The sequence below is a fragment of the Myxocyprinus asiaticus genome, chromosome 7 (genome assembly GCF_019703515.2).
Source record: "Myxocyprinus asiaticus isolate MX2 ecotype Aquarium Trade chromosome 7, UBuf_Myxa_2, whole genome shotgun sequence".
In the NCBI taxonomy this organism is placed as follows: domain Eukaryota; kingdom Metazoa; phylum Chordata; class Actinopteri; order Cypriniformes; family Catostomidae; genus Myxocyprinus; species Myxocyprinus asiaticus.
This window is the reverse complement of record NC_059350.1, coordinates 45,954,866-45,981,045: the sequence shown is the minus strand read 5'-3', so window position 1 is coordinate 45,981,045 and position 26,180 is coordinate 45,954,866. Positions and strand designations below refer to the sequence as shown.

The following is a 26,180-nucleotide window of genomic DNA, read 5'->3' as shown; positions in this document are numbered from 1 at the left end:
GTTACCTGTGGGTTTTTCTTTGTATCCTGAACAATTCTTCTGGCAGTTGTGGCTGAAATCTTTCTTGGTCTACCTGACCTTGGCTTAGTATCAAGAGATCCCCAAATTAAAATGCCAGTACTGACTGGCATTTTCAAGGCTTTGGATATCTTTTTATATCCTTTTCCATCTTTATAAAGGTCTTTTGACAGTTCTTTTCTGCTCCCCATGGGTCAGTATCTAGAATGCTCAGTGCATCCACGTGAGAGCTAACAAACTCATTGACTATTTATACACAGACACTTGCAATTTAAAAAGCCACAGGTGTGGGAAATTAACCTTTGATTGCCATTTAAACCTGTGTGTGTCACCTTGTGTGTCTGTAACAAGGCCAAACATTCAAGGGTATGTAAACTTTTGATCAGGGCCATTTGGGTGATTTCTGTCATCATTATGATTTAAAAAGGAGCCAAACAACTACGTGATAATAAATGGCTTCATATGATCACTATCCTTAAATAAAAGACATGATCAGTCATATTTTCAAAATCGATGCCAAAATTTCACAATTTCTGCCAGGGTATGCAAACTTTTGGCACAACTGTACAAGCAAAATGCACACCAAATTACACACACACACACACACACACACCTTTCACTGATGAGTGCGCAACAAACATAAACAACATGCACACACATGCTCTCAAGGCTTACATGAAAGTAATTGCCTTTGAATGTCTTCAATGTATATTTAAAGATTTGTACAATTTCTTTAAAAAAAACTGTAAGGGGTTGGGAGGGCATTACTATTTGGTTGGTGTTCTAGGTGGTTGCTGGGTGGTAACTTAGTGGCCCACCCCAAATCTTTTTGATATGCTGGTCCCAAGATATGGCTCGGGTCCCTCCTTCAGTGTAAACTGATAGGACTTTGTCATCCAAAAGACAGAAATCCAAAAGGGATAGTTTACCCAAAAATGAAATTTCTCTCATCATTTACTCACCCTCATGCCATCCTAGATGTGTATGACTTTATTTCTTCTGTAGAACACAAACTAAGATTTTTAGAAGAATATCTCAGCTCTGTAGGTCCATTCAATGCAAGTGAATTATGGCCAGAACTTTGAAGGTCCAAAAAGCACATAAATGCAGCATAAAAGTAATCCATACGACTCCAGTGGGTAAATCCATATCTTCAGAAGCGATATGATATGTGTTGGTGTGAAACAGATCAATATTTAAGTCCTTTTTTTACTATTAATCTCCACATACTACTTCTTTTGTGTTTGTCAATTTGCATTATTTGTGCATATGTTCTCATCCACAAATATCATATCGCTTCATTAATTTGCAAAAAAGGTTTTCAAGCAAACGTGATCACATTTCCCTCTGTTGCTATTTAGAGCGTGTTTTTAAGCAACCTTCAAGACACGGGTTCTGGACCCTTGGAAACCAGGAAGTAATCGCGTTCACATAAACAAGGACAAGCGTGATTTGGAGGTTGCATTTTAGCTCTAAAATTACATTTTTACTCCACTAACAGTTAGGTTTAGGTTTGGGGTTTTGGTTTTGTTTAGGAGGTAGAGTTAATAAAACAGACATTCCTGTTGACTGTATAATATAATTAACAACAAAAAATACTTGATTTTAGCACCACTCTGTGGACAGTTCACCCAGAAGCTAACAACACTTCCAGCTTCGGCCACTGGGGGCAGTGGTTCGAAATTTGGTAAGCACAGACCAATTTCAGCTGAAGAACATTTGATTTACTGTCACTGAATTCACAGTCTGTGCTTAGAAAGGTAGCACACCTTTCCTCAACAAGCCAAGCAATTTAAGGTATCATTCATGTCAGTTGCACAAACAGGACAGGATGAGTAATGTGTCAAAGTTTGATACTTATAGGGTTAGAGGTTTGGGGGGAAAAAACAACTCTTAAGTATGAACAATAATAATTGTGATTCTTGCCTTAGAACGCACACTAATAATCTTTTAGAGCAAACTGACCCATTGCCAAATAATGAAAAATGTCTGCACATTGAACTCAACATAAGAACAGACGATTAACTATGAAAATCAGCTTTGCTATTGGATAAAACAGACTCAATCCTTCTCACTATCTAATCAACATAATCTGGATGTTGTTAGAAATTGGGCCATTTTATTGCTGGATCTAAAGTACAAGAGATAGTACAGTACATCCCAAAGATATGCAGTATCTTATGATTCCATCTGCAATCATACTTTTATAGGCCATTCATAACTTTTGGTTATGAGTTAGCCTAAAGACTGATTTATACTTACTGGGCGAACAGGCTTCTTTTAGTTCACCTAAAAAGTATGCAGAAATGCACTGACGTTTTTGCTCTGCTAAGGCGTGCTTATGGTAATATTTCTCGTGTTCACACACATCCCTGAAATTCTTGACCTAAAAGAACTCAAACAGTCGAAAAGTGTTGATGATTGGTTAAAATTAATCATCATTGTGGTTTGGAAATGACGGTCTTTATTTATTTTCCTCAACAAACTAATTTTAAAACGATGCCATAGTATAAACCAGTGTTTCCCAACCACTGTGCCGTGGCACACTAATGTGCTGTGAAAGATTGTCAGGTGTGCCGTGGAAAATTATCAAATTCCACAAAATAAATAAATGCATGAAATGCGCCGTTTTGAAACAATAATCGGTCACTTTTGTGATTGTGAAGAGCAATGATTAATGTGCAAAAGTGACTGATATTTATACGCGTTAAGGGTCTTTCACATGACTCGCGTCAGCGCTGCAGAATACATTGAAATCTATGAAGTGACGCCACTTTACACCAAAATGTTTTTCACACACACGTTTTTGCTTCACCAATAATGTCTTTGAGAGTACTAAGCAACAAGAAATATTTAAAACTGTCCAAATTTGTGAAGACATTGAATGTCTCATAATTTCTTTTAATTAAATATTACCTTATCGTTAACGAATATCAGAGACCTCAGTTATTGAACTAATTCACCAAGAAAACGCTTAGACCTAAACATAAATGAGTGCTTTTATTACTTTCTGCTATTAAAGCCCCCAGCGTTGCCCTAAAACCCATCCTTAATACACCCCCTTGTTGCCACCAAGCTTGTTTTCTCTCTTCCAAATACGTTTTCAATGCTTATTGTGCACACCTCCCGCTTTTTTACGTGGCAAACTCATAAAATCGCCCCTCTGTGACGCTTTCTGCAACTCTTGTCATGTGGAGGGCAATGCGGTGCTTGACGCTGGCGTTGAACAGAGCATTGATGCGTCGACTCAACTCACGTGAAATGCACTTTACAATGACGAAAGAACATTATTGAAACTCAAAATTATTATTATTTATCTATTATTGTGGTCTTTTCTGATAAAAGCCATGCTCAACAGTTTAAATAGGCTACTGTAGGAAAATGATTCTGTAGATCTGCTTTGTGTTTATAATTCTTATACTGAAGTCAGCAGATTTGTAGTCATGCAAGTTTTTATAATGGAGAAGGTAAGGACGTTATTGAAACGCACTATTATTAGACTATTATTGTTGTCTTTATGGATGAAAAATAATGCTCAGACTGAAGGAAGACTATAGATCTGCTTTCTTCTTTTAACGCTTAAACACTATAAAGTCTCTTGGTAGATTACAGTCATGAATGACTCAAAATGATTCAATGACTCACTCATAGCACATAAGACACTCATTTGTTGCCACCTAGTAACATTTCCAGAAGGGGTCACTGAACTAATCAGTTTATAAAATTGAACAAATTAGTGAAACAGAAGCAAGCCTTACCAAAATACTCTTTATTTTGCAGCTAATTCTGCACAATTGTAAACTTGAATAAACTTGAATCACTAAAATAGCTGGAATTGGTGCTTTTAGTTTATTCTTTTAAAAAAATATCTGCAGAAAAAATTTTCATGGACCAGTGATTGTCTTACCTTTTTCGCCGGTAATTTGTTGTGGCATTGCGAGAACAAATCTACATATTAGAAAAGAAGCACATTTTTAGTTTTTTCATTACCCATTTAGCGCTCTTGCCACCTGTGACCTCACACAGCGTAGCTTACCTATGTGACTTGTTTTTCAAACATTACAAGTAAACATGCTACTAAGATGGACAGAAGACATGACGATGGTTAGCCTACGTGGGATAGTGGTGTGCTGTAGAATTTTTTAGTCGTAAAATGTGTGCTGTGTCAGAAAAAAGGTTGGGAAACACTGGTATATACCAAGGTTTCGTTTGCCTAGGGTGCTTTAGTTTGTTCAGGACTTTGGCTTCTTCCATTGTATAAATTAGGCTTAACTCTTCAACAGTGTTGTATCTTATATTGGAGGGGGAGTATGCCTCGTTCCTCTATATGAGAGGATGCAAGCCATTCATTGCTATCTGGCTCGTGCACACAAATCATGAGAAATAGGTCTGAAATGCTGCTTGAAGGCATAAAAAAAGAAGATGCGAAATTACTCGCAAAGAGAAACAGAGAAAGTGCGAGAAGTATGGAGAGCGGGCCTATCAAACGACTCCAGGCAAGATGATACGATAAGGGCATAATCAATCAGGAGCGTGTTGAAATCCTTAAGTGGTTGGTGTAGCCTGCCTCAAATTCAATCAGCCAGCCTTAGAGGAAGCTTATATGGCATGAAGACATGCTGAAACGGGAAGCTCAGATATCAGGTAATTCTATCATAGGAGCGTGATGAAGTTCTACACGGCCATTGGAAAGGCAAAACTAAAAGGTCGGGGGCTTTTTAAATATTGAAAACTGAGGAATATTATATCATTCAATTTGTAATAGAGGGAGGGAAGATCTGATTAGGCCGTCTAATGTGCTTTGGCTGAGAGAGGTGTCTCATTTTCAATGGGAAGCCAACAGAGAGGTTGTAATACACTGTGATTAACTATCTAATCCACTAAACGGAGCAGAATCTGTCTTTATCTGTGCAGACTACATGGTCTGAAATCAGGTTAGCTTAGAACCGAGAAGATGGAACGCAAGAGGAGAAAGAGGAGAGGAGGTGTAATAAGAGCAGAAAATAAAGAGAGATAAGTGAAGAAATGAGAGAGGTAGTAATGGAGAAAGGGGTGTAATGAAGAGGATAGACAGCAGACAGGAGAGAAATGAAAGGACAGAAGCGAGTATTGTTTATGTCTGTAGAATTCATTTTTTTAGCCTATTACCACTTTTATTGATATGAAACAGAGGCATCATGCCCATTCAAACTGAATGATTTTGATTGAGAAATTGACATTCACATCTTTGAGGCAAATAAAACTTTGAGAAGCTGCTTTTCCACTATTGGGCCAGTGCGAGCCAGGGCTCTCAACTGGTCAGCCGGGGCCAATAGTCTCGGACCTCGAGCCGTGAGACCAAAATCGATCTTCATTTCCACCATCGGGCCAATAGTCCCCAAGCGTTGCCCTAAAACCCAACCTTAATACACCCCCTTGTTGCCAACACACCCTGACCATTTCACAAGCAAGAGGGAAACTCAAGCTGAGGCACCAGACTCTGGAGACTAGCTAGCCTTCGAAATGAACACAGATTTGTACTGTGCCCGCAGTTTTTTATTTTCTCGAACCTGTACCATTGTGCGCTGGTTACACAACTTGGTAAGTTCGGCAACAATAGACTTAATCACGTCTTCATTTCGGCTTTTTTTTTTTTTTTCAGCTGATTTCATCTACTGAGCAGTAATGACGATTCTCCATTTTCCATTGATCTGTTGAGGTAAGTTGGTAGCTAGATGTGAAAAATTAATATCTTTGAGCTGAAACCTCTGACCTGACTCAGCGAAACTCCAACTTTGACATTGACCCAGGGGCGGGGCCAGATGGGTGGCACGGGGTTGCAGCTGCCACCCTAAAAATGAGCTAAGCCACCCCAAGTCGGACCTGCTCGACTTTAAAAAAAAAAAATTTTTTTTTTTAAACAGACACTGCGCCCTAACGTTAGAACTATAAAACAGAAAGAGCATAACACAAGAAGGACATGACTGCCAGATCACCACTTCATAGCATCAGACTAACCAGAAACAATGACCTAGTATTTATGACCTATCAATAACACAAATTTTTAATAAATATATTAACTTACCTTTACTTGAACACAAAATCCGTGCATCTCTCCTTGCGAATGAACATCTCTGTCGCTTTGTTATAAAAGTCACCCGCTTGTTGAAGTTTCGATAGCCTACCTTCTCGACTCCATTGAAATCAACTATGCCAAATGCTTATACTGCAGATATCCATTTTAGCGCTTAATAACGCATAAGTTATGTAAATTTGAACTGCTGACCCCAAACAAAAATCTAGCCTATCTGATAGCATGACTGAAGGAGCTTCTGATTGGCTTACTAATTTTGATTAGCATGCTTAACTTGGCCAACTTTACGATTCAATTTAAATGAACGTACAGTGTTGAATGAAAGGGCGGAAAACAAATGTTTCGAATCTTAGCATAACTTAAAGTGCTTATACCTGAGGGTGGCGCCAAAGCAAATAAATTAATAACTGTCTGCTGAACTGAGACGAAAGATGACGAATTTGATGAAAACAGTAGTTTATATTAAGTTATATTTAAATATTTCATAGTGTCATTTTTCTTTTCACCCTTCTGTTAGGTAAGCACTGCTTACCTTGCTTATATGGATGGCACGTCCCTGGACTGTACAATATTGGGCGGTTGAAATCTTGCATAAAAGCTGAGACAGACATCATCAACTGACTTGTCAGATTGTACAATATATCTTAAGTAAGGTTGTCGAATTGACATGCTATTTCAGTACAATGAATTGCATAAAAAATAACGGCAATTTATTATATCACCTGGATTGTAATAAGGAATTTTCCTACCACTGGAGCATTTTAAGCTAAAAGTAGTATCTTCATGTTTTCACAAGGGGGCAGTAAGCTCAACTGCAGCTGTACAGGCAACAAACCACACTTACAGCAGAAACAGTTTAGCTTACTTGTATTCAAATTTACAAATTTAATATGCTAAACATCACATTGTCTACTAAGAACCTAGACCGATGCGAGTGAAAACACTGGCGACTGGAAAATGAAAACAGATATCGGTTATGATTTGTGGAACGAATCTTACACATGCTTACACATACGGGATTTGTCTTGGTGACAGAAGCTTCCAGTGCACAAACAATACAGCAACAAGACATAGATAATAATAATAATAAAAACTGATAGAAAATTAAGTATATATAGAAATACACAATAAGACAATATATATATATATATATATATATATATATATATATATATATATATATATATATATATATATATATATATATATACACACACACACACATACAGGGTTGGGAGGGTTACTTCTGAAATGTATTCCACTACAGATTACAGAATATATGCTGTAAAATGTCATTTGTAATGTATTTCGTTAGATTACTCAAGGTCAGTAATGTATTCTAAATACTTTGGATTACTTCTTCAGCACTGGTAGATTTTTTCACTTGTTTTTATAGTCAAAACTCAGTACAGTACAGTAAGACAAAATACACTTTAAAAATACATTCTCTGAAAAACCTAAATATCTTATGCAGTGTTGTTTCTAAAACAAGATTGATCAAATTGATCTTGTTTTAAGGATTTTTAGATATTTTTTACAGGAAAACAATACAAAAATTATTATCAAAAAATATGATTTTTGCCCTAATATCAAAGGTCTTACTAGAAAAAAGAAATTATGATCCAACATGAATTTTCTTGATAAAAAAATATGATCGTGCCTGGTAACGTGCATGTAAAATGGCTAGAAAAAGCATTTTAGCTTAGCGTAAAGCTGACAATTTACACAATGTTTATTTCTATTTCTTCTGCTCCAAACTTACCTCAAACTTACTTCTCTGTCTGCTCGTGTGAATGTGACACATCATAAGAAAGTGTTTCACCGCTGTTCAAATGCACTTTGGATCATTTATATGTATATATTTTTCCATCTGAAAGGACTAAATATTAAATGAAACAAATGACAATAAAATGCAAAGTAATCTCTTCAGTAATCAAAATACTTTTTGAATGTAACTGTATTCTAAATACCAATTATTTAAATTGTAACTGTAGTGGAATTCAGTTACTTATATTTTGTATTTTAAATACGTATTCCAGTTACTTATAAAATATATACAAATACAAATCTGTTATATACAGAAGCAAGGGAATGTAATGGTATGGTAGGGATGGTATGTCAAATAATTATAAATACACTAAGCTGTGTATTGCACATAATTATTGCTCAATGCGGCAGTTTTAACTGTTCATGAGATGGATAGCCTGAGGGAAAAAACTGTTCCTGTGCCTTACGGTTCTGGTGCTCAGTGCTCTGTAGCGCCGTCTAGAAGGCAACAGTTCAAAAAGGTAGAGAGCTGGGTGAGTGGGGTCCAGAGTGATTTTTCCAGCCCTTTCCCTACTCTGAAAGTGTACAGTTATTGAAGAGATGGCAGGGGGCAACCAATAATCCTCTCAGCAGTCCGAACTGTCCTTTATAGTCTTCTGATACCCGATTTTGTAGCTGCACCAAACCAGACAGTTATTGAAGTGCAGAGGACAGACTCAGTGACTGCTGAGTAGAACTGTATCAGCAGCTACTGTGGCAGCTGGTGAGGGAAGTACAACTTCTGCTGGGCCTTTTTCACAATGGAGTCAATGTGGGTCTCCCACTTCAGGTCCTGTGAGATAGTAGTGCCCAGGAACCTTAGTGACTCCACTGCTGCCACAGTGCTGTTTAGAATGGTGAGGGGGGTTCAATGTTGGGGTGTTCCCCTTCAGCTCCAGGTTGTTTTGACTACACCAGTGAGCCAGCCGTTCAACCTCCCTTCTGTATACAGACTCATCGTCATCTTGGATGAGGCTGATGACAGTAGTGTCGTCTGCTAACTTCAGGAGCTTGACAGAGGGGACCTTGGTGGTGCAGTCATTTGTATACAGGGAGAAGAGTAGTGGGGAGAGCACACATCTCTGGGGTGCACCAGTGCTGATTGAACATGTGCTGGAAGTAAATTTCCCCTGTCTCACTAGCTGCTGCCTGTTTGTCAGAAAGCTTGTGATCCACTGACCGATAGAGGTGGGGAAAGAGAGTTGGGATGATGGTGTTGAAAGCTGAACTGAAGTCCACAAAAGGATCCTTGCATAAGTTCCTGGTCTGTCCAGATGTTGCAGGATATGATGCAATCCCATGTTGACTGCATCATCCACAGACCTGTTTGCTCGATAAGCAAATTGAAGGGGATCTAGAAAGGGTCCAGTGATGTCCTTCAGGTGGGCCAACACCAGTCTCTCAAATTACTTAATGACTACAGACATCAGATTGACGGGTCTGTAGTTAAATCTTGTGATTTTGGGTTTCTTGGGACAGGAATGATTTAGGAAAATGCTGGATAGCATTTTTATAATTTATGGTCATTATTAAAGAAAAATATATAATATTGTAACCCAGAAATCCCTTTATTTTCTGTTTATAACTGTAGTCTTGTCACGCAGCAAAATCGAAGGCTCATCGCGATAGTTATGCTGCAGCTTTGCATACACACAGCTTAACTGCTAGGCCACAGGTCTGAAGCTTCTGAAGAAGGTTAAAAATAAGTGATTTTTAAAAAAGTAAACTTGAATAATATTTCAACCTTTGAATTAGCTTTGAAGCACACTTTACAGTGGATTTGTTAAAACTCTCAGCAGCAGGACAATTGTCCTTGTTGCTAAATTAATATGCCTACTGGAAAAAACCCTGTCATATTCTAATTTCTTTTTGATATTTAACTGACTAATGTGACAATACATCATAAACTGGAATAATACAGGATGGAATAACTCTTGAATAAGTTGTCACATTTTGGGCCTGGCCTTGTTGGTGTGGTGACGCCAGTGTGTTTTCTTGGGAGATGATTAGTCAGAAAGTAATAAACGTCAGCACAAAATGATGGCTGCGATGAATGACAAGGCCAAAATCAGACCCAGATTCTCATTTGAGTCACAGTCGTCTGCCTTCAGACAGAAAGACTGCAGAGTGCCGGACGAAACCGCACACGAGCCACAACATTTAATCACATACAAAACAAAAATACCAAGAGAGAAAATACACTTGCTACTGACGTCAGTTTGCGCACAAACACACACGTCTTTTAAGCGATAATTATGCTAGAGCAATGTTAGGTTTGGCGACTCGTCCTCCTCCACCATAATTTTAAGTTATCGCTTCGGACAGTCTATATGTGTGAGAGAGACAAATTACAAATTGTTCATGCACTCTGACATTCGCATCAATGGAGGTGATTCACAACCTTTTTAGAGTGAAAAAGCAGAACCGCTCTGAACTACACAACAGAATACACACACACGAGGCTAATAAGAGTGGAAAGTGAGTATCAGAGGGCAAAAAACCTGCAAGAAGGAAAAAGAGGTGAGATGATTTAACTAAACTCACTCTCATATCCTACAAAGATGTAAACTGCTTTGGAGAGCTAATAGAGATCACTAAACAAGTGGAACTGAGTGATATGCTAGCTTTGCGCTTGCCCACACACACTAAAAATGGTTCATCTCTCAAGAAAACAACTCTAATCAGATTAAAATAGACGTATCCTATATTTGGAAAATGTGTTGACTCGCATCCTCTGCTGGAGTCATACCCCAGTCCTTCAAATTGCAAATGCAATGCTCCATCAGTTGAGCTACCACGCAACTTGATTGCATTTGAATAATCTTGTAAACGTAGTTGGTTATGTATTTCAAACATTAAAATGTATCGCCTTAAAAGTCATTCACTATAGTACAAGTGTTTTGATGTCATAAGACAGAGTTTCCCAACCTTTGTGTCTCAAGAGCCCCCACAACATCACAAACACCATCAGTAAGACTCAAGTACCCTTTCGTCACAACACCAAAGATGTGTACCAACACTACAATTGAACATTATCATTAATATTGATTATTGTTTATCAAGGTAAAGAAAGAAGTGGGAGGTGTTATCTGATTAAATACACAAAACAACAAAGATTTGTTTGTTTCCTGTAATGATTCTTTCCTTTGTATTTTCTGTGCCACTTTTGGAAACGCTGCTGTCTCTATAGTTTTAGTGATAGTAAAAGTAACAGCTTGTCTGATATAAAGAATAAACACAACGGTTTTTACATACACACCAGGACAAACACAGTTTCATTAAAGGGGTCATGATAACCCTCATGATAACTTTTGGCAACTCTATAACCTGTAAATCCACTTCGCTGGCTAATTGCACTTTGGCATCAACACCACAGATATCTAGAAAACGTTAGACCGGAAGTTCAATGACACAATTTTCAAGATGGCTGTGCGCTAGTTTCTCTGGCACATAAGATGAATAAATAGCTACACTACCTGGCCAGAACAAAAGTCACCATTTGGATTTAAATAAACAGATTACTTAAGAGCCTATGATTGGATCATTATTGCAGTGATTAATATGTTTCAGCTGGCAACAATTCTTTTAACCCTTACTGATGCAGTATGTAGCTTCTCATTTCTTAAACAACCATGTCGGTGTGTTTGTGCAAAAGATGTTACTGTGTTTCAGAAGGGGCAAATTATTGGCCTGCTTCAAGCAAAGAAAACAATTAAAGAGATTGCTGAAATCACTGGAATTGGGTTAGGAACTGTCCAGCGCTTTATTAAAACCTGGAAGGATAGTGGTGAACCGTCAGCTTCGTGGAAGAAATGTGGTCGGAAAAAAATCTTGAATGATCTTGATTGGAGATCATTAAAACGCTTGAAGTCACATCGTAAAACAAATCGATAGTAGAACTCATGGCTATGTTTATTAGTGAAAGTAAAACCATTTCCACTTGCACAATGCAACAATAACTTACAGGATTGGGACTAAACAGCTGTGTGGCCACAAGATAACCACTTGTTAGTAAGGCTAATTGGAAAAAACTACTTCAGTTTTCTAGAGAGCATAAAGATTGGACAGTGGAGCAATGGAAAAAAGGTAATGTGGTCTGATGAGTCCAGATTTACCCTATTCCAAAGTGATGGGCGTGTCAGGGTAAGAAGGGAAGTGCGTGAAGTGATGCACCCATCATGCATAGTGCCCACTGTACAAGCCTCTGAAGGAAGTGTTATGATCTGGGGTTGCTTCAACTGGTCAGGTCTAGGCTCAAAAACGTTATGCGGCAATAAAATTAAGTCAGCTGACAACCTGAATGTACTGAATGACCAGGTAATCCCATCAATTAACGGCACGGGCATATTCCAGGATGAAATGTCAAGATTCATCATGCTCAAAATGTGAAAGAGTGGTTCAGGAAGCATGAGGAATCATTTTCACACATGAATTGGCCAACACAGAGTCCTGAACTTAACCCCATTGAAAGTCTTTGGGATGTGCTGGAGAAGACTTGACAGAGTGGTTTGACTCTCCTGTCATCAATACAAGATCTCGGCCAAAAATTTATGCAACTCTGGATGGATAAATGTTGACGTTGCATAAGGATGGCAAAGCAATGCCACGACGAATGCACGCTGTAATCAAAGCTAAAGGTGGTCCAACGAAATATTAGAGTATGGGACTTTTATGTTGGCCAACCAGTGTATAAATGCTGATGTTTCTCAATCGTATCAATCCAGCCTCATGTAGGCCCTAATAACCAAAATTGGCCATCTTCCATATTTCGTTTTGTACCTCTGCACTCCTTTGCAGTCTTAAAAATACCTTTTTATTTGACAAATTGAAAATCTTGATCATCACATGAAAAGGAAACAATATTTACAGTATGTTCACAGCACCTCATGGGTGTTTACTCTTTTATTGAGCCATCACACTCAATGCAGAGTTTAAACCTGGCTCAAATACGTGTGTGTGTGTGTGTGTGTGTGTGTGTGGAAGTCTTTGCACATGGTAGCTGACTTTGACAAGGGCTATCACTCCAGGTCAGTGTAGATAGCTTTTCCATCTCTAATGTCTTTCCCAGAAATCTCCTCACTCACAATGAAGGGCTTATATTCCACCTTAGATGTCTATGTGTGTGTGCACACTGAAATTCATTTAACCCAGGCCTTTTATGACAATAAATTATCCTACTCAGCACAGTAAACCTACTGAAAAGAAACAATTACACACATATTCGTACAGAATTTTACATATACTGTACATGCCTGTAAAGTAGAACTTCTTTATGTCTCTTTTACAACCATTACCTCCAACATATGCTAGAAACATATGGTAGAATAAGCCACAATAGGATTTACTTAAAATTGTTTTAATTGTACTTAACCTTCATTTAATCAGTTGTTCTTAACTGGTGTGATGCAGACATGGGGGAAAATGCTTAATGAAAATTAAAATAACTAACCATATAATCATGCATAGTTTTAGGATAGCAAAATAAATTAGGCACATGCCAACATTGACAGGTTGCTTGACTTGTCCTCATTATGCTCAACCTCTTGTTGGCTCTACGCAGAGTATTGGAATTGTAAATACAATTCAATCTTTGATTTTAAAGTACTTTTTTTATGCAGTGGGTTGCAACTTAATCAAATTAGGGTCCTGAAGCAAAATCTGTTGAAAACCACTGCATTAAATCTTAATATCTGCACATACAATAAATATGGAAAACTGCAGGACTTGTGCAAACCTACATTCATCAATCAATGCAAATAGCAACACAAAAAGACTCTTAGCATAAATGCATATCAAACGCAGTGTAACATGTAAAGCTCAATTGGGTGTCCTCTGTTGTTGGCACTTGCAGTGGATCAGATGTAGAGAAACACAGGTAATCCACTCTATCAGCACTGACAGAGCGTCAACACATACATTAGCATATGTTAGCATTCCTTTTCTTGTGGCTTCACATACTGTATAATCTGTGTCGCAGCCGATTTCTTCATACAACGACAAAGCCAAACACGGATCGCACCGGAATAAATTTGTATACATTAGAAGCCCACAAACACATGAAGCAAGATACCCAAATGCAGGCCTGTTTCAACAAAACCTACTTCAACAATCTTGGTCAGTACACATATGCACATTGTCTATACCCGTAATAAACAAGGAAATCCTTAAAATGAGGTCAAACATTGTTTATTCATAGACAAAGGACTGCTGCTAGATGTTTTTTAGGAAAATCTTTCACTTGTTTAAGTGAGTGATATGTCAAAAAATGGGTTCCTACAGTCATGGAAAAAATATCAGGGAATTTAAAAAAATTTGTTTTCCAGCGCTGAGAAGTCATGGAAGTTTCTCTTTATTTTTCTACATATAGTTTCTAATTATTTCTAGTTATGTTCAGTTCTAAAATATTTTCTATACACTCCAAAAAGGGATTTTTTTTTCCTGCTTGCTAATTTACTTAATTACCATTAACTAAAGCAACACAATTTTAGAACATAATGTCACAACCAGCCACGTCTCTACATTTGGGGCAAGTGGGGCTAAGCCCCACCAGAGGTGGCGCTGTTGTGCAAATCGCAAGGCATCATCATAAATTTATTTGAAGAAATAATATATTTTCCGCAACTTAAACGTGTTTTATGTCCATTATACAAGAAAAAAGTATATATTCTTTTGAGAAATAATTCTGTTATTATTAAGGTATGCTGCGTAAAAGCCATTTAATCGTTCTCATTTTCTATGCGTGGGACTAGCCCTTCATCCTCAATGTTAATCAACGGAGATCTGGAGAACGCAATGCGCATGTGTAACAAGCATTCTACGATGGCATGAGGGGCTAGCTTGCCTTTGCCCCTGAACCATTTAAAAGCTTTGATCATATTTATGTCAGCTGCTGACATGAGCATCGGTTTTAAAAGCATTGCTTTTTCTAATGTGCTGTTGGTTGGACTAGTTAAGCACGGTTCATCATGTCATTGAATTGTATGCCATTGCGTTGAGGTGTTGTGTTGTTGGTGCATTGGTTTGTATTAGATATAAATTACTGCTAAATATTTGGAGTGTGTCGTTTTGATTAGTTTTGTTATGCTGTTCATTTGAGTTAGTGAGATAATATGCACACCCTCTGATGATTTGCCTATTTGTGGTTTACTTTCATGGTCACTTGAGCTTTTTGACATGGATGTGCACGTCTTAGTGGTGTTTTATGCTAAGATTAAATTATTAGGGATGTTTGTGTGGCATCATGTTCGAGGTTGCCCAAAAATGTTTCTTTATTCGTCACTCTCTGTAAAATATATGTCAAGATCTATTTTTATCAGTCATACTTGTTTTCATTTTATAAGTACTAGGGCATTGAGGGGCGTAGCATCTATTATAATGGCACATACGTGACAGTAGATAGGCTTTTATTATAGATTTTTTGACTCCTCTTGTTTGAGTCCGGTGAAACCAATGAGTTCTAGTGTGAAACTTCTACCTGTCAATCAACCACTGCGCTAAAATGAGGTTTTTAAACTTTGCCGGTTAAAACACATGCACAAGTTCACAGAACTTTATAGTCCCTGATGTAAACTAAATGTAACATGAGAAGCACATCTGTGAAGCTCAGTTAACACAGTTACTCCACTAAAATAATGGACAATTCTGCTCTAAACATGATGTTTGCGCTTATTAAATGCATGCATAATTGGCTGAAATGATGCGCTGCTTTTTTGTGTTTTCTTTTTGTTATTAAGCAGTTTGTACTTTATTATCATACATTAACACACTGAAGTAATGATTGATGTATGCAGTCATGAAATCAGATGCACTAGGTTAAAATATTTTTCTTGTTTCTTTTTTATCTGACAAAATGACAGACATAATTTTGAATGATTCATCAATGTTTCAAAGATCGGTCAAATAATTGATTAAGTGACCGTGCCCCACACTAAATAATGACCCTGTGATGCCACTGGTCACAAAGTAATTTAATTTTGTAAAAGGAAGTTTACTTAATCCATTTGAGTTGGGACTACATGAATACTTTTTTGTGGTGTTAATCTAGCATTGATGAAACTGGGCAGGGGATTTCCATTTCCCAGCATGCTTTAAATGGGACTCGATAGGGAGAGTAAATATTAAAATGAAATGCTATTTTATGTTTTCGTGCAAGATGAAGAGTTTTTTGTTTTGTTAGTTTTGGGAGTTACCATTATGGTAAAGAATGGAGCTTGAGCTAACAATAAGGACAGGTAGATGTCATGCATGAAATTAATTGCTTCATTGAGAGATTTCTGTGTTTACCATATCATTGTTATTAAACTACACTCTGTAGTGCTTCCAACCAGCAAGTATGTAGCATGCTAACATTTACATTCACTAGTTAATACATAAAGAAATGAAATACATGTATTTGAGTTACACTGACATGTCTAATTTTGTTGGACTTTCCCAATTCAACTAGGTTCTTTCTACACAGTGTTTTTGTTGAGATTACATAATTTTTAAGTTAAGAAAACTCATTTCAAACATGTGGAACCACTGTACATGATTGAATCAAATTTGAGTGAAAAATAATTTTTGAAATCCTTATTCAGAAACCTTGAACGACTGGAAAAGTTATGGAAAAATCATGGAAATTCATTGGTCAAAAGGTGTAGGAAACCTGTACGAGGGACACATTTCAAATGTTATAAATTTCCAAATGTTATTTTACCATAATTAGCATTTTTTTGTTTTTGTTTTTTTGTCTATTAAATATAACAAATTATTGATGGAATCATTGTTATTATACATACTCCTCATGGTACATATCTTCATTAACAGTAAATCTATATCAGAAAAGACTTTTTTTTTTTTTTTTTTACCATTATATGAAAAAGTTAAATACCAGTATGTGGTATTTCACTTTAGTAAAAACAAAGGCTGAGATTTTATATACTTTCTAATGAAAATGCACAACTGACACCTTAATTACAAATTATAGGTCTCTCTCTCTCTCTCTCTATCATATACCTATACTGTCTCTATCGTATCTATTATATGTAAACAGCAATCCTGGGGAAACAAATGTAAGCAACCACATAAATCACTGTTGTACCATAGAAGGAAAAAGGCCACTAAAGCGCATGAAAAGCACTGTCAGCTTATGGAGAATGTTATCGTATTGAATTTTTGTAGATGGACAACAGAAAGGTATTTATATTGCAAATTGAAATTTATTTTGTACAATGTATGAAGTAATGCATTTAATTTACATGTTGGGAAAACAAAATACTTTTTGGCTTAAATTAAAAACTTAAGCAGTTAAGGAACTCTTTTAGTACAAACAGCACTTTACAGAATTTTAAATCACATATTTGATCAAATACAGGGAAAAGATAGAGCTACAACATATGAAAAACAAAAGAAAGTGCTCTAATTTCAGGAGATCATAAGCTGACAATTTTAACTTTAGCTCATATTCAATGCAAGAAAAAAGTTATCTGGACAGTGGTTAAAAAAAAACATCCTAGTGGCAGATATATCATGATGGATTCATATTATAATGAAAGAATCTAATGACTAATTCTTTAAAAAGTTGAATCGGACTGCTCAAATACAAGATACTGAATGCGAAATTGCTAAAAGCAGTCACTGTCTGCCCCCTGCTGTTGAGTTAGTATAAGTGTGTCTGGCTAATAGATAATTAAAATAGCAATCGAGTAAGAATCCAGCAAGAAGAACACCAAAGGAAATAATTTTACATTCTCAATTAAAATGTATTTATAAAAATAAATCAAGTGTCAAGTGTAAAAAGTTGGACCTTAACCCGTCCATTTTCAGTTTTGATCCAATATGAATCAAGATGACTTACATTTTCTTCTCTCAACATTGCATCCAGTTCCCTGATTAAACACATAATGATAGATAGAATCGGCATAATTCGAAGTATTCAAGTGCACCACTTTTGCTAACAAGTGCACAAATCACATCCACAAAGAAGGATGCAGAGACAGACGATAAATGTGAGAAAAGTACATGAGAAAGGAGTGTGAAAATATATAACACCATGAGTCTCCATAATCCCATCTGTTAAGGACTGTGTGACTGCAATTTGGATTTTGTGATCCGGCCTCAAACTGCAGTGTTTATGATAATTAGCAGAAAACAGTGTTTGAGACAAATACACACAAGCGCACATATACACCGACACACCCTCCGTGAGGATCAGTCCTCCACAGGCGTCTGTTTGCTCTTCCTGCTAAACCACTGGGATATGGATGATTTTCTTTTGATTTTGTCTTTCTTCATATCTGTTTGCAAAATGTAGAGCAGAATCCATAATTAAAGAAATAGTTCACTTAACATCTCCTTTTGTGTTCCATTGAAAAAAGAAAGTAATACAAGTTTGGAACAACATGTGCTCAAGTAAATGACAAATGTTAATCTTTGGGTGAACTATCCTTTTATCTGAAAGTTCACTAATTTCAAGAGAAACTAAGAGGTCATTGACTTTTAAATGCAGTTCTTATAGTGACCACAGTTTCATCTGGTAGCTTGCAATTTCCATAACAGCTTCCAAAACATTCAGACTGCTTTTATGACATGAATTGCAAATGGATATGACTTTTGCGTTGGCTTAATTGGGTTGGTGAATTATACATTTTATTATTACTCATTTTAGCATTGAAAAAGCGGGCAGATCATTAGCCATGGCTGGATACCGATGGTGTCCATTAGCGGTCATTAAATCAAATGGGTCGCATTACTTTTCCCGTTGCTCACATAATGGCCTTTTAAAACATGGACTATATAAACATATACAGACCAATTACTCCTAAGATTAGCTTGAGTGGTGGGTGGAGGGTCGCACAGGTATCAGTGATTCCAACAAGGAAACTTTAGTTTTATCATCAGTGATCTAAACTTCAAAAGAAAGAAAAAAACAACTGTCCTCACCTGCTTGGTTAAAAGTTCAAACTATATTGTGCAATTAGTGCATCTTTATATTAGAAAACTTTCTGGTCTTTAAAAAAGCATCCCCTTTACATATAGATCATGTTTTTAAATGGCATTGCTGCCCTCAAACAACATCTCTTGCATGTTTGGCTTTCCTAACAGTGTTAACTATACACTAAATATAGCTTTTTATCATTGTATTGAGTGAAAACATACAATAAGCCTTGCACATAATCATCTGTGCAGCTGTATGGATATCACTGAACAAATGGTGACAATAAACAATTGTCTCACTAGTGCCAACCTCGTATTATTTGCAAACATAAAGAAATGTTTGTTTTCAGTCAATCAGCAGAATAGACTGTACTAAGAGTTGGCTGCAAATTTCTGCCTCTTTAAAACGGGACCAGCTGGTGCACACTAATCAGTTTCTAGCAAGGAAAACAATCAGTTTGAGCTTCCTCAAGAAATGCAGGGGAAATTTATGTGGTAGTTTATGTTAAAATCCTTACTGGGGGTAGTTTTTTTTTTTTAAAATTATGCCTCCCTGAATATTATTTATTTATTTATCTACCTTTTTGAAAGGCTTATGGGATAATATTTTTTATTTTCAGGTTTCGATTCTATGTGAAAAACAATCTGATAATCGTTATGCTTACCAAGACTCTGCATCATCTTATTCAGCTGCACATCCTCCTCTTCCTCCCTGTGGACACAGAATGAAATTACAAAGGTACTTCATATGTGTACAGAATTAGATCAGTGACTTGAGCCACATTCTAGTTAAAAATGACTATGGTGTATTGGAATACTTGATTCTGATTGGCTGGAATGTGTGCGTTAAAACAGCTTATTACACAGGTCTCTGGAATACATTATTCTGATTGGTCTATGGTGCCATCCTGCGGTCTGATATTTCTGAGTAACAACCACACATCCGGGAATTAGGACATATCAGACCGGTTATCTGGGTTTTGCGAGCCATCTTTGCTACTTCTCGTATCACTCTGCGATAAGTCTTATTTTGTGTATATTGTATATTGTATATTATTTTTGTATACAGTCTTCTTATTTTGTGTATACTGTATATTATTAGGTGTATATTGTATTGTGTAACAAGATGTGTAAACTGTGTTGGGTGTAAATCAGATGTTTATTGTAATTGTCATACTGCTATGTTGCTTGGAACACCCAAGACTTTCACCCACTGTTGCACTTGTGTATATTGTTGAGTGACAATAAAGGGATTTGATCTCTACAAGTAATCAAGTAGAATAATTTAAATTTTTCATGTCCATTTATTTGGCAAGTAGTCTTGTAATAAGCTGGATAATGAGCAGTCAGACAGCAATTTTTGAAAATAAACACCACCAGAACTCCAACGCAAACCATAGGTGCAAATCAGCAATTCAGCGATTTTCTTTTTCACATAATACCATTTTTAACACAAATCAATATTTCATGTCCATTTACCCATTTATTTGGCAAGCAGTCTTGTAATAAGCTGGCTAATGCAGCAGTCAGATGTTCATTTTAACAAAATAAACACCAACAGAACTCCTACGCAAACCGGAGGTGGTATTCAGCTGTTCAGCGATTTCTTTCTACTCGCATAATAATATAATTTTAAACGCAAAACCAATATTTCATGTCCATTTGTTTGTTTATTTGGTTAGTCCGACATGGAGATAATTAGGAATGCATCTGCACTCTCCTCTTAAGCCCTGTACACACATGTAGCGACTTTATTGCTTGATGTTGCTAGTCTTTTGACTGTGAAGTCTCTAGGGCATTCCTACTGCTTTTACTCTAGCATTACTGGTGGACTGCACGTCTGGCCAACTCTTGAAAATCTGATCAAAAATAGGCATACTGTCGGTAAAATAAAGATATCATTCTAATTTGACAAGGAATCGGTTTTCTTGTTACCAAAAATGAACATTCTGCAGGGGAGAATGTTTTTATATAAACTGCAGCAGTGCTCATTGCATTATATCATTAACAACACGAACAATAAATCAAACAAACTCATTCAGACTGCTGATCATTTCTTTTCTACACAATTATTTTTTTTATTATATCAATGCATGTTGTTGCAGAAGAATCATGTAACAGTGAAATCACTCACAGAAACTTTAACTTGTCTTCCTTTCCTGCACTTAATAACTCCAGTAACTCAAAGCACATGGATGACGTGAGCTCCACTGATGCTCTCTTCACTCCTATTGGTTGTCCCTCCTAAAAGTCACTCCTCATTTGCATAAAGTTTAACGGACACGGCCACGTCTAGTCGCCAAAGGTCGCTGTCGCTTGTTACCAGCTCTCTTTGAAAATGAATGAGATCGAGTTGCTTTGTTGCTTGCTGGAATTCGCTGTGTGTGTGTACGGGGCTTTACAAATCCATAGGGCTGCAAGGAAAGTATGGTTTGACCTTCAGCTACAGTTGTGCTCAAAAGTTTGCATACCCTGGCAGAAATTGTGAAATTTTGGTATTGATTTTGAAAATATGACTGATCATACAAAAAAAACTGTCTTTTATTTAAGGATAGTGATCATATGAAGCTATTTATTATCACATAGTTGTTTGGCTCCTTTTTAAATCATAATGATAACAGAAATCACCCAAATGGCCCTGATCAAAAGTTTACATACCTTTGAATGTTTGGCCTTGTTACAGACACACAAGGTGACACACAGGTTTAAATTGTAATTAGTGTCTGTGTATAAATAGTCAATGAGTTTGTTAGCTCTCATGTGGATGCACTGAGCAGGCTAGATACTGAGCCTTGGGGAGCAGAAATGAACTGTCAAAAGACCTGCGTAACAAGGTAATGGAACTTTATAAAGATGGAAAAGGATATAAAAAGATATCCAAAGCCTTGAAAATGCCAGTCAGTACTGTTCAATCACTTATTAAGAAGTGGAAAATTCGGGGATCTCTTGATACCAAGCCAAGGTCAGGTAGACCAAGAAAGATTTCAGCCACAACTGCCAGAAAAATTGTTCGGGATACAAAGAAAAACCCACAGGTAACCTCAGGAGAAATACAGGCTGCTCTGGAAAAAGACTGTGTGGTTGTTTCAAGGAGCATAATACTTGTTGACCCCTCTCCAAACATAGCGCTTATGGTTGTGACCATAAAGCTCTATTTTGGTCTCGTCACTCCAAATTACAGTGTGCCAGAACCTGTGAGGTATGTCAAGGTGTTGTCGGGCATATTGTAACCAGGCTTTTTTGTGGCATTTGCTTCTTTCTGGCAACTCGACCATGCAGCTCATTTTTGTTCAAGTATTGTGCTCCTTGAACCATGGCTCAGTATCTAGCCTGCTCAGTGCATCCACGTGAGAGCTAACAAACTCACTGACTATTTATACACAGACACTAATTGCACTAATTGTATGATCAGTCATATTTTCAAAATCAATACCAAAATTTCACAATTTCTGCCAGGGTATGCAAACTTTTGAGCACAACTGTATGTTTTGCATGGAGGGGGAGAAAAGAAAACCGGGACCAATCAAATGCATCTTTCGCTGTCCAGCAAGACAATTTTCATTGTAATATGATAAACAATCTAATATTGCTGCACTGCTCAGCACACACCCACGAGAGGGCGCCGCTTGTTCATGCATCGCTGACTGAAATGCTGAATGAAGACAGTTTTATAAAACGCAGTTTTTTGAGGTTTCGTAATTGCACAAGGCCATACTGCGTTTTTGTTCTTAATTCAATAAATCAGTCGTGCAGCCTTAATGGATATCATACCGATGTCTGCAGGTTTCAGAGCATTTCCAATGGTTATTCCCTCATCTTGTAAGTGCCCCTTTTACAACCATCACATCTGCAACGCACGTTTTTTCATTAATAATAATACTGACAAAGGTTAGAAATTAAATATTAAAATTTTTTAGGGTTGCCAACCCTTCTACATTATGAGGCTATTATTTCTGGATTCTGAGTTTTTACAGAGTGTGTTCTCCAAAAAAACCTTTTTCCAATTATTCGTACAGCTTTTTTATTTAATTCATTAAATTAAAATGTAATCTTATCGCACCACTTAATATCTGTGTCTGATTTACAACCGGCAGAACTCTAGATCTAACAACCTGTAGATAAAGTTAACCTTTAGTGTTATTCACAAGTTATCTACAGCATTACCTTAGTCTGTCTTCATCCAGCCCCTCTACTATGGCATTTCGGTCGTTCACTATCTCCATCAGTTTGGCCATTAGCTCTTCCTCTTGTTTACGATCCCAAAAGGTCTTCAGATGCTCTGCAGAATAATTAAAAAAAAAAGAATAAATGACTGTTGTTTAATTGTTGCACTGTTGCATAATTGGGAAAATTGCATTTGCATACCATTCTGATGAAAGGACAGGTTAGAAATCATGTTATCAGGCAACAACAATGTAAAAAGACAGTAGTAAATGCATTCCTAAACTGATAGGAAGTGTTTACTGCTACAGTCTATTAGTGGTTGGCCGATATGGATTTTTCAAGGCCGATACTGCTAACTAGAAAGCATGGTGGTCGATGGCCATTATAATACAGATATACACTCACCGAGCACTTTATTAGGAAAACTATGGTCCTAATAAAGTGCCAGACATAGTCTTCTACTGTTGTAGCCCATCCGCCTTAAGGTTCGACATGTTGTGCATTCTGAGATGCTATTCTGCTCACTACAATTGTGCAGAGTGGTTATCTGAGTTACCGTAGAATTTCTGTCAGCTCGAATCAGTCTGGCCATTCTCCGTTGACCTCTCACATCAACAAGGTGTTTCTGTCTGCAAAACTGCCGCTTACTGAATGCTTTTTGTTTTTGCCACCATTCTGAGTAAACTCTAGAGACTGTTATGTGTGAAAATCCCAGGAAATCAGCAGGTACAGAAATACTCAAACCAGCCTGTCTGACATCAACAATCATGCCACGGTCAAAATCACTGAGATCACATTTTTTTCCCCATTCTGATGGTTGATGTGAACATTAACTGAAGCTCCTGACCCGTATCTGCATTATTTTAAGCACTGCACTGCTGCCACATGATTGGCTGATTAGATAATCGAATGAATAAGTAGGTGTACAGGTGTTCATAATAAAGTGCTCAGTGAGTGTATATGACTATGGGCTAATTTAATTATAGCATAATATCAACACACATATACACTGAAATTTAACTTAATTAAATGAAACTAATTAAATGGCCTAACAAAATGACATAATATTGTCCGATTTATGGGCCTGGCTGATTTATCGGGCCATCACTTCAGTCTGCAGAGCCTCTTGAGATCTAGTTTGACCTGGTGATAAAAAATTTGAAGGTGGTGTGGATTGTAATTGTGCATGTTAACTTTGAGAGAGCCTCTACAATTTTAGTGTCCCACCAACCTGGTTTCTCAAGCAGTCTCCTGAGCTCTGCCTCAACACTGGGCTGCTCTTCCTCTAGATCCTGCGTTCTGGCACTATCACAACACAAACACTGTTATTCAGAAGCACACAAATCATTCAGAAATACAGGATATTCTCTATCTGCATTTCCAGTGATTCAAGAGTTGTTTACACATCCTTACATGTACACAAGTTCAGATTCACGCCTCATGAAGACCTGTTTGTTTCTGATGAGGTTAAACCAGTCCACCATCAAGTCATTCATTAATGCATCCTCTTCTCCTTCTGATGACAAGACAAGAACAAGATTCCTTTACACTTCATTTCATTTGTATGGGCTAGTAATGCAACTCACAATATACAGTAGAATCTGCTGTAATATTTGTCTCCACCTACTGGAGCACTAGAGAAGGTCATCTACTCTTTTCAATGATGCTCACTGGCTTTTCTGTGTCAGTGATATGCGTAATGATGAATAATTTTATTCAGGTACCATAATGAGCTTTAAAATATATTAAAATAGCTTTTTAAAATATATAAAATAATATAATCTGTTATGGTTAAAGTGCTTTATCATTTTGTCGTTTTTGGAGCTTTGGATTTTCTCCCCAATTTGGAATGCCCAATTCCCAATGCACTCCAAGTCCTCATGGTGGCGTAGGACTCGCCTCAATCCGGGTGGCGGAGGACGTCAATCCGCGCATTTTATCACGTGGCTTGTTGAGCGCATTACTGCAGAGACATAGCACGTGTGGAGGCTTCACGCTATTCTCCGCGACATCCACGCACAACACACCACGCACCCCACCGAGAGCGAGAACCACATTATAGCCACCACGAGGAGGTTACCCCATGTGACTCTACCCTCCCTAGCAACCGGGCCAATTTGGTTGCTTAGGAGACCTGGCTGAAGTCACTCAGCACGCCCTGGATTCGAGCTTGCGACTCCAGGGGTGGTAGTCTGCGTCTTTACTCGCTGAGTTACCCAGGCCTCTCAGCCAAAAAATAAACATCCCTTTTTCAGGACACTGTATTTTAAAGATAATTTTGTAAAAATTCAGATAACTTCTTTATTGTAAAGGGTTTAAACAATGTTTTCCATGCTTGTTCAATGAACCATAAACAATTAATGAACATGCACCTGTGGAACAGTCATTAAAACACTAACAGCTTACAGATGGTAGGCAATTAAGGTCACCGTTATAAAAACTTAGGACACTAAAGAGACCTTTCTACTGACTCTGAAAAACACCAATAGAAAGATGCCCAGGGTCCCTGCTCATCTGCGTGAACGTGCCTAAGGCTGAGGACTGCAGATGTGGCCAGGGCAATAAATTGCAATGTCCGTACTGTGAGACGCCCAAGACAGCACTACAGGGAGACAGGAAGGACAGCTGATCGTCCTCGCAGTGGCAGACCACGTGTAACAACACCTGCACAGGATCGGTACATCCGAATATCACACTTGCGGGACAGGTACAGGATGGCAACAACAACTGCCCGAGTTACACCAGGAACGCACAATCCATCCATCAGTGCTCAGACTGTCCACAATAGGCTGAGAGAGGCTGGACTGAGGGCTTGTAGGCCTTTTGTAAGGCACGTCCTTACCAGACATCACCGGCAACAAGGTCGCCTATGGGCACAAACCCACCTTCGCTGGACCAGACAGGACTGGCAAAAAGTGCTCTTCACTGATGAGTCGCGGTTTTGTCTCACCCGGACTCGTGTTTATTGTCAAAGGAATGAGCATTACACCGAGGCCTGTACTCTGGAGCAGGATCGATTTGAAGGTGGAGAGTCCGTCATGGTCTGGGGCGGTGTGTCACAGCATCATCGGACAGGGAAGACATCCTCCTCCCTCATGTGGTACCCTTCTTGCAGGCTCATCCTGACATGGCCCTCCAGCATGACAATGCCACCAGCCATACTGCTCGTTCTGTGCGTGATTTCCTGCAAGACAGGTATGTCAGT

The 26,180-nt window shown here is 37.7% G+C and overlaps 1 protein-coding gene across 2 annotated transcripts in view; it reads right to left on the bottom strand.

The window, feature by feature from the left end:
• Positions 1 to 17,093: 17,093 nt before the first annotated feature.
• Positions 17,094 to 26,180, bottom strand: part of micall2b (mical-like 2b) — a 30,927-nt gene continuing 21,840 nt past the window's right edge. For both annotated transcript variants that reach the window (XM_051703831.1, XM_051703832.1), the window contains 5 exons: positions 24,389 to 24,491; positions 24,207 to 24,280; positions 22,976 to 23,090; positions 19,477 to 19,523; positions 17,094 to 18,171 (listed from right to left, as the gene is read on the bottom strand). In XM_051703831.1, the coding sequence (XP_051559791.1) occupies positions 18,086 to 18,171; positions 19,477 to 19,523; positions 22,976 to 23,090; positions 24,207 to 24,280; positions 24,389 to 24,491 (425 nt within the window). In that variant the 3' untranslated portion in view covers positions 17,094 to 18,085. The remainder of the gene's footprint in view (positions 18,172 to 19,476; positions 19,524 to 22,975; positions 23,091 to 24,206; positions 24,281 to 24,388; positions 24,492 to 26,180) is intronic.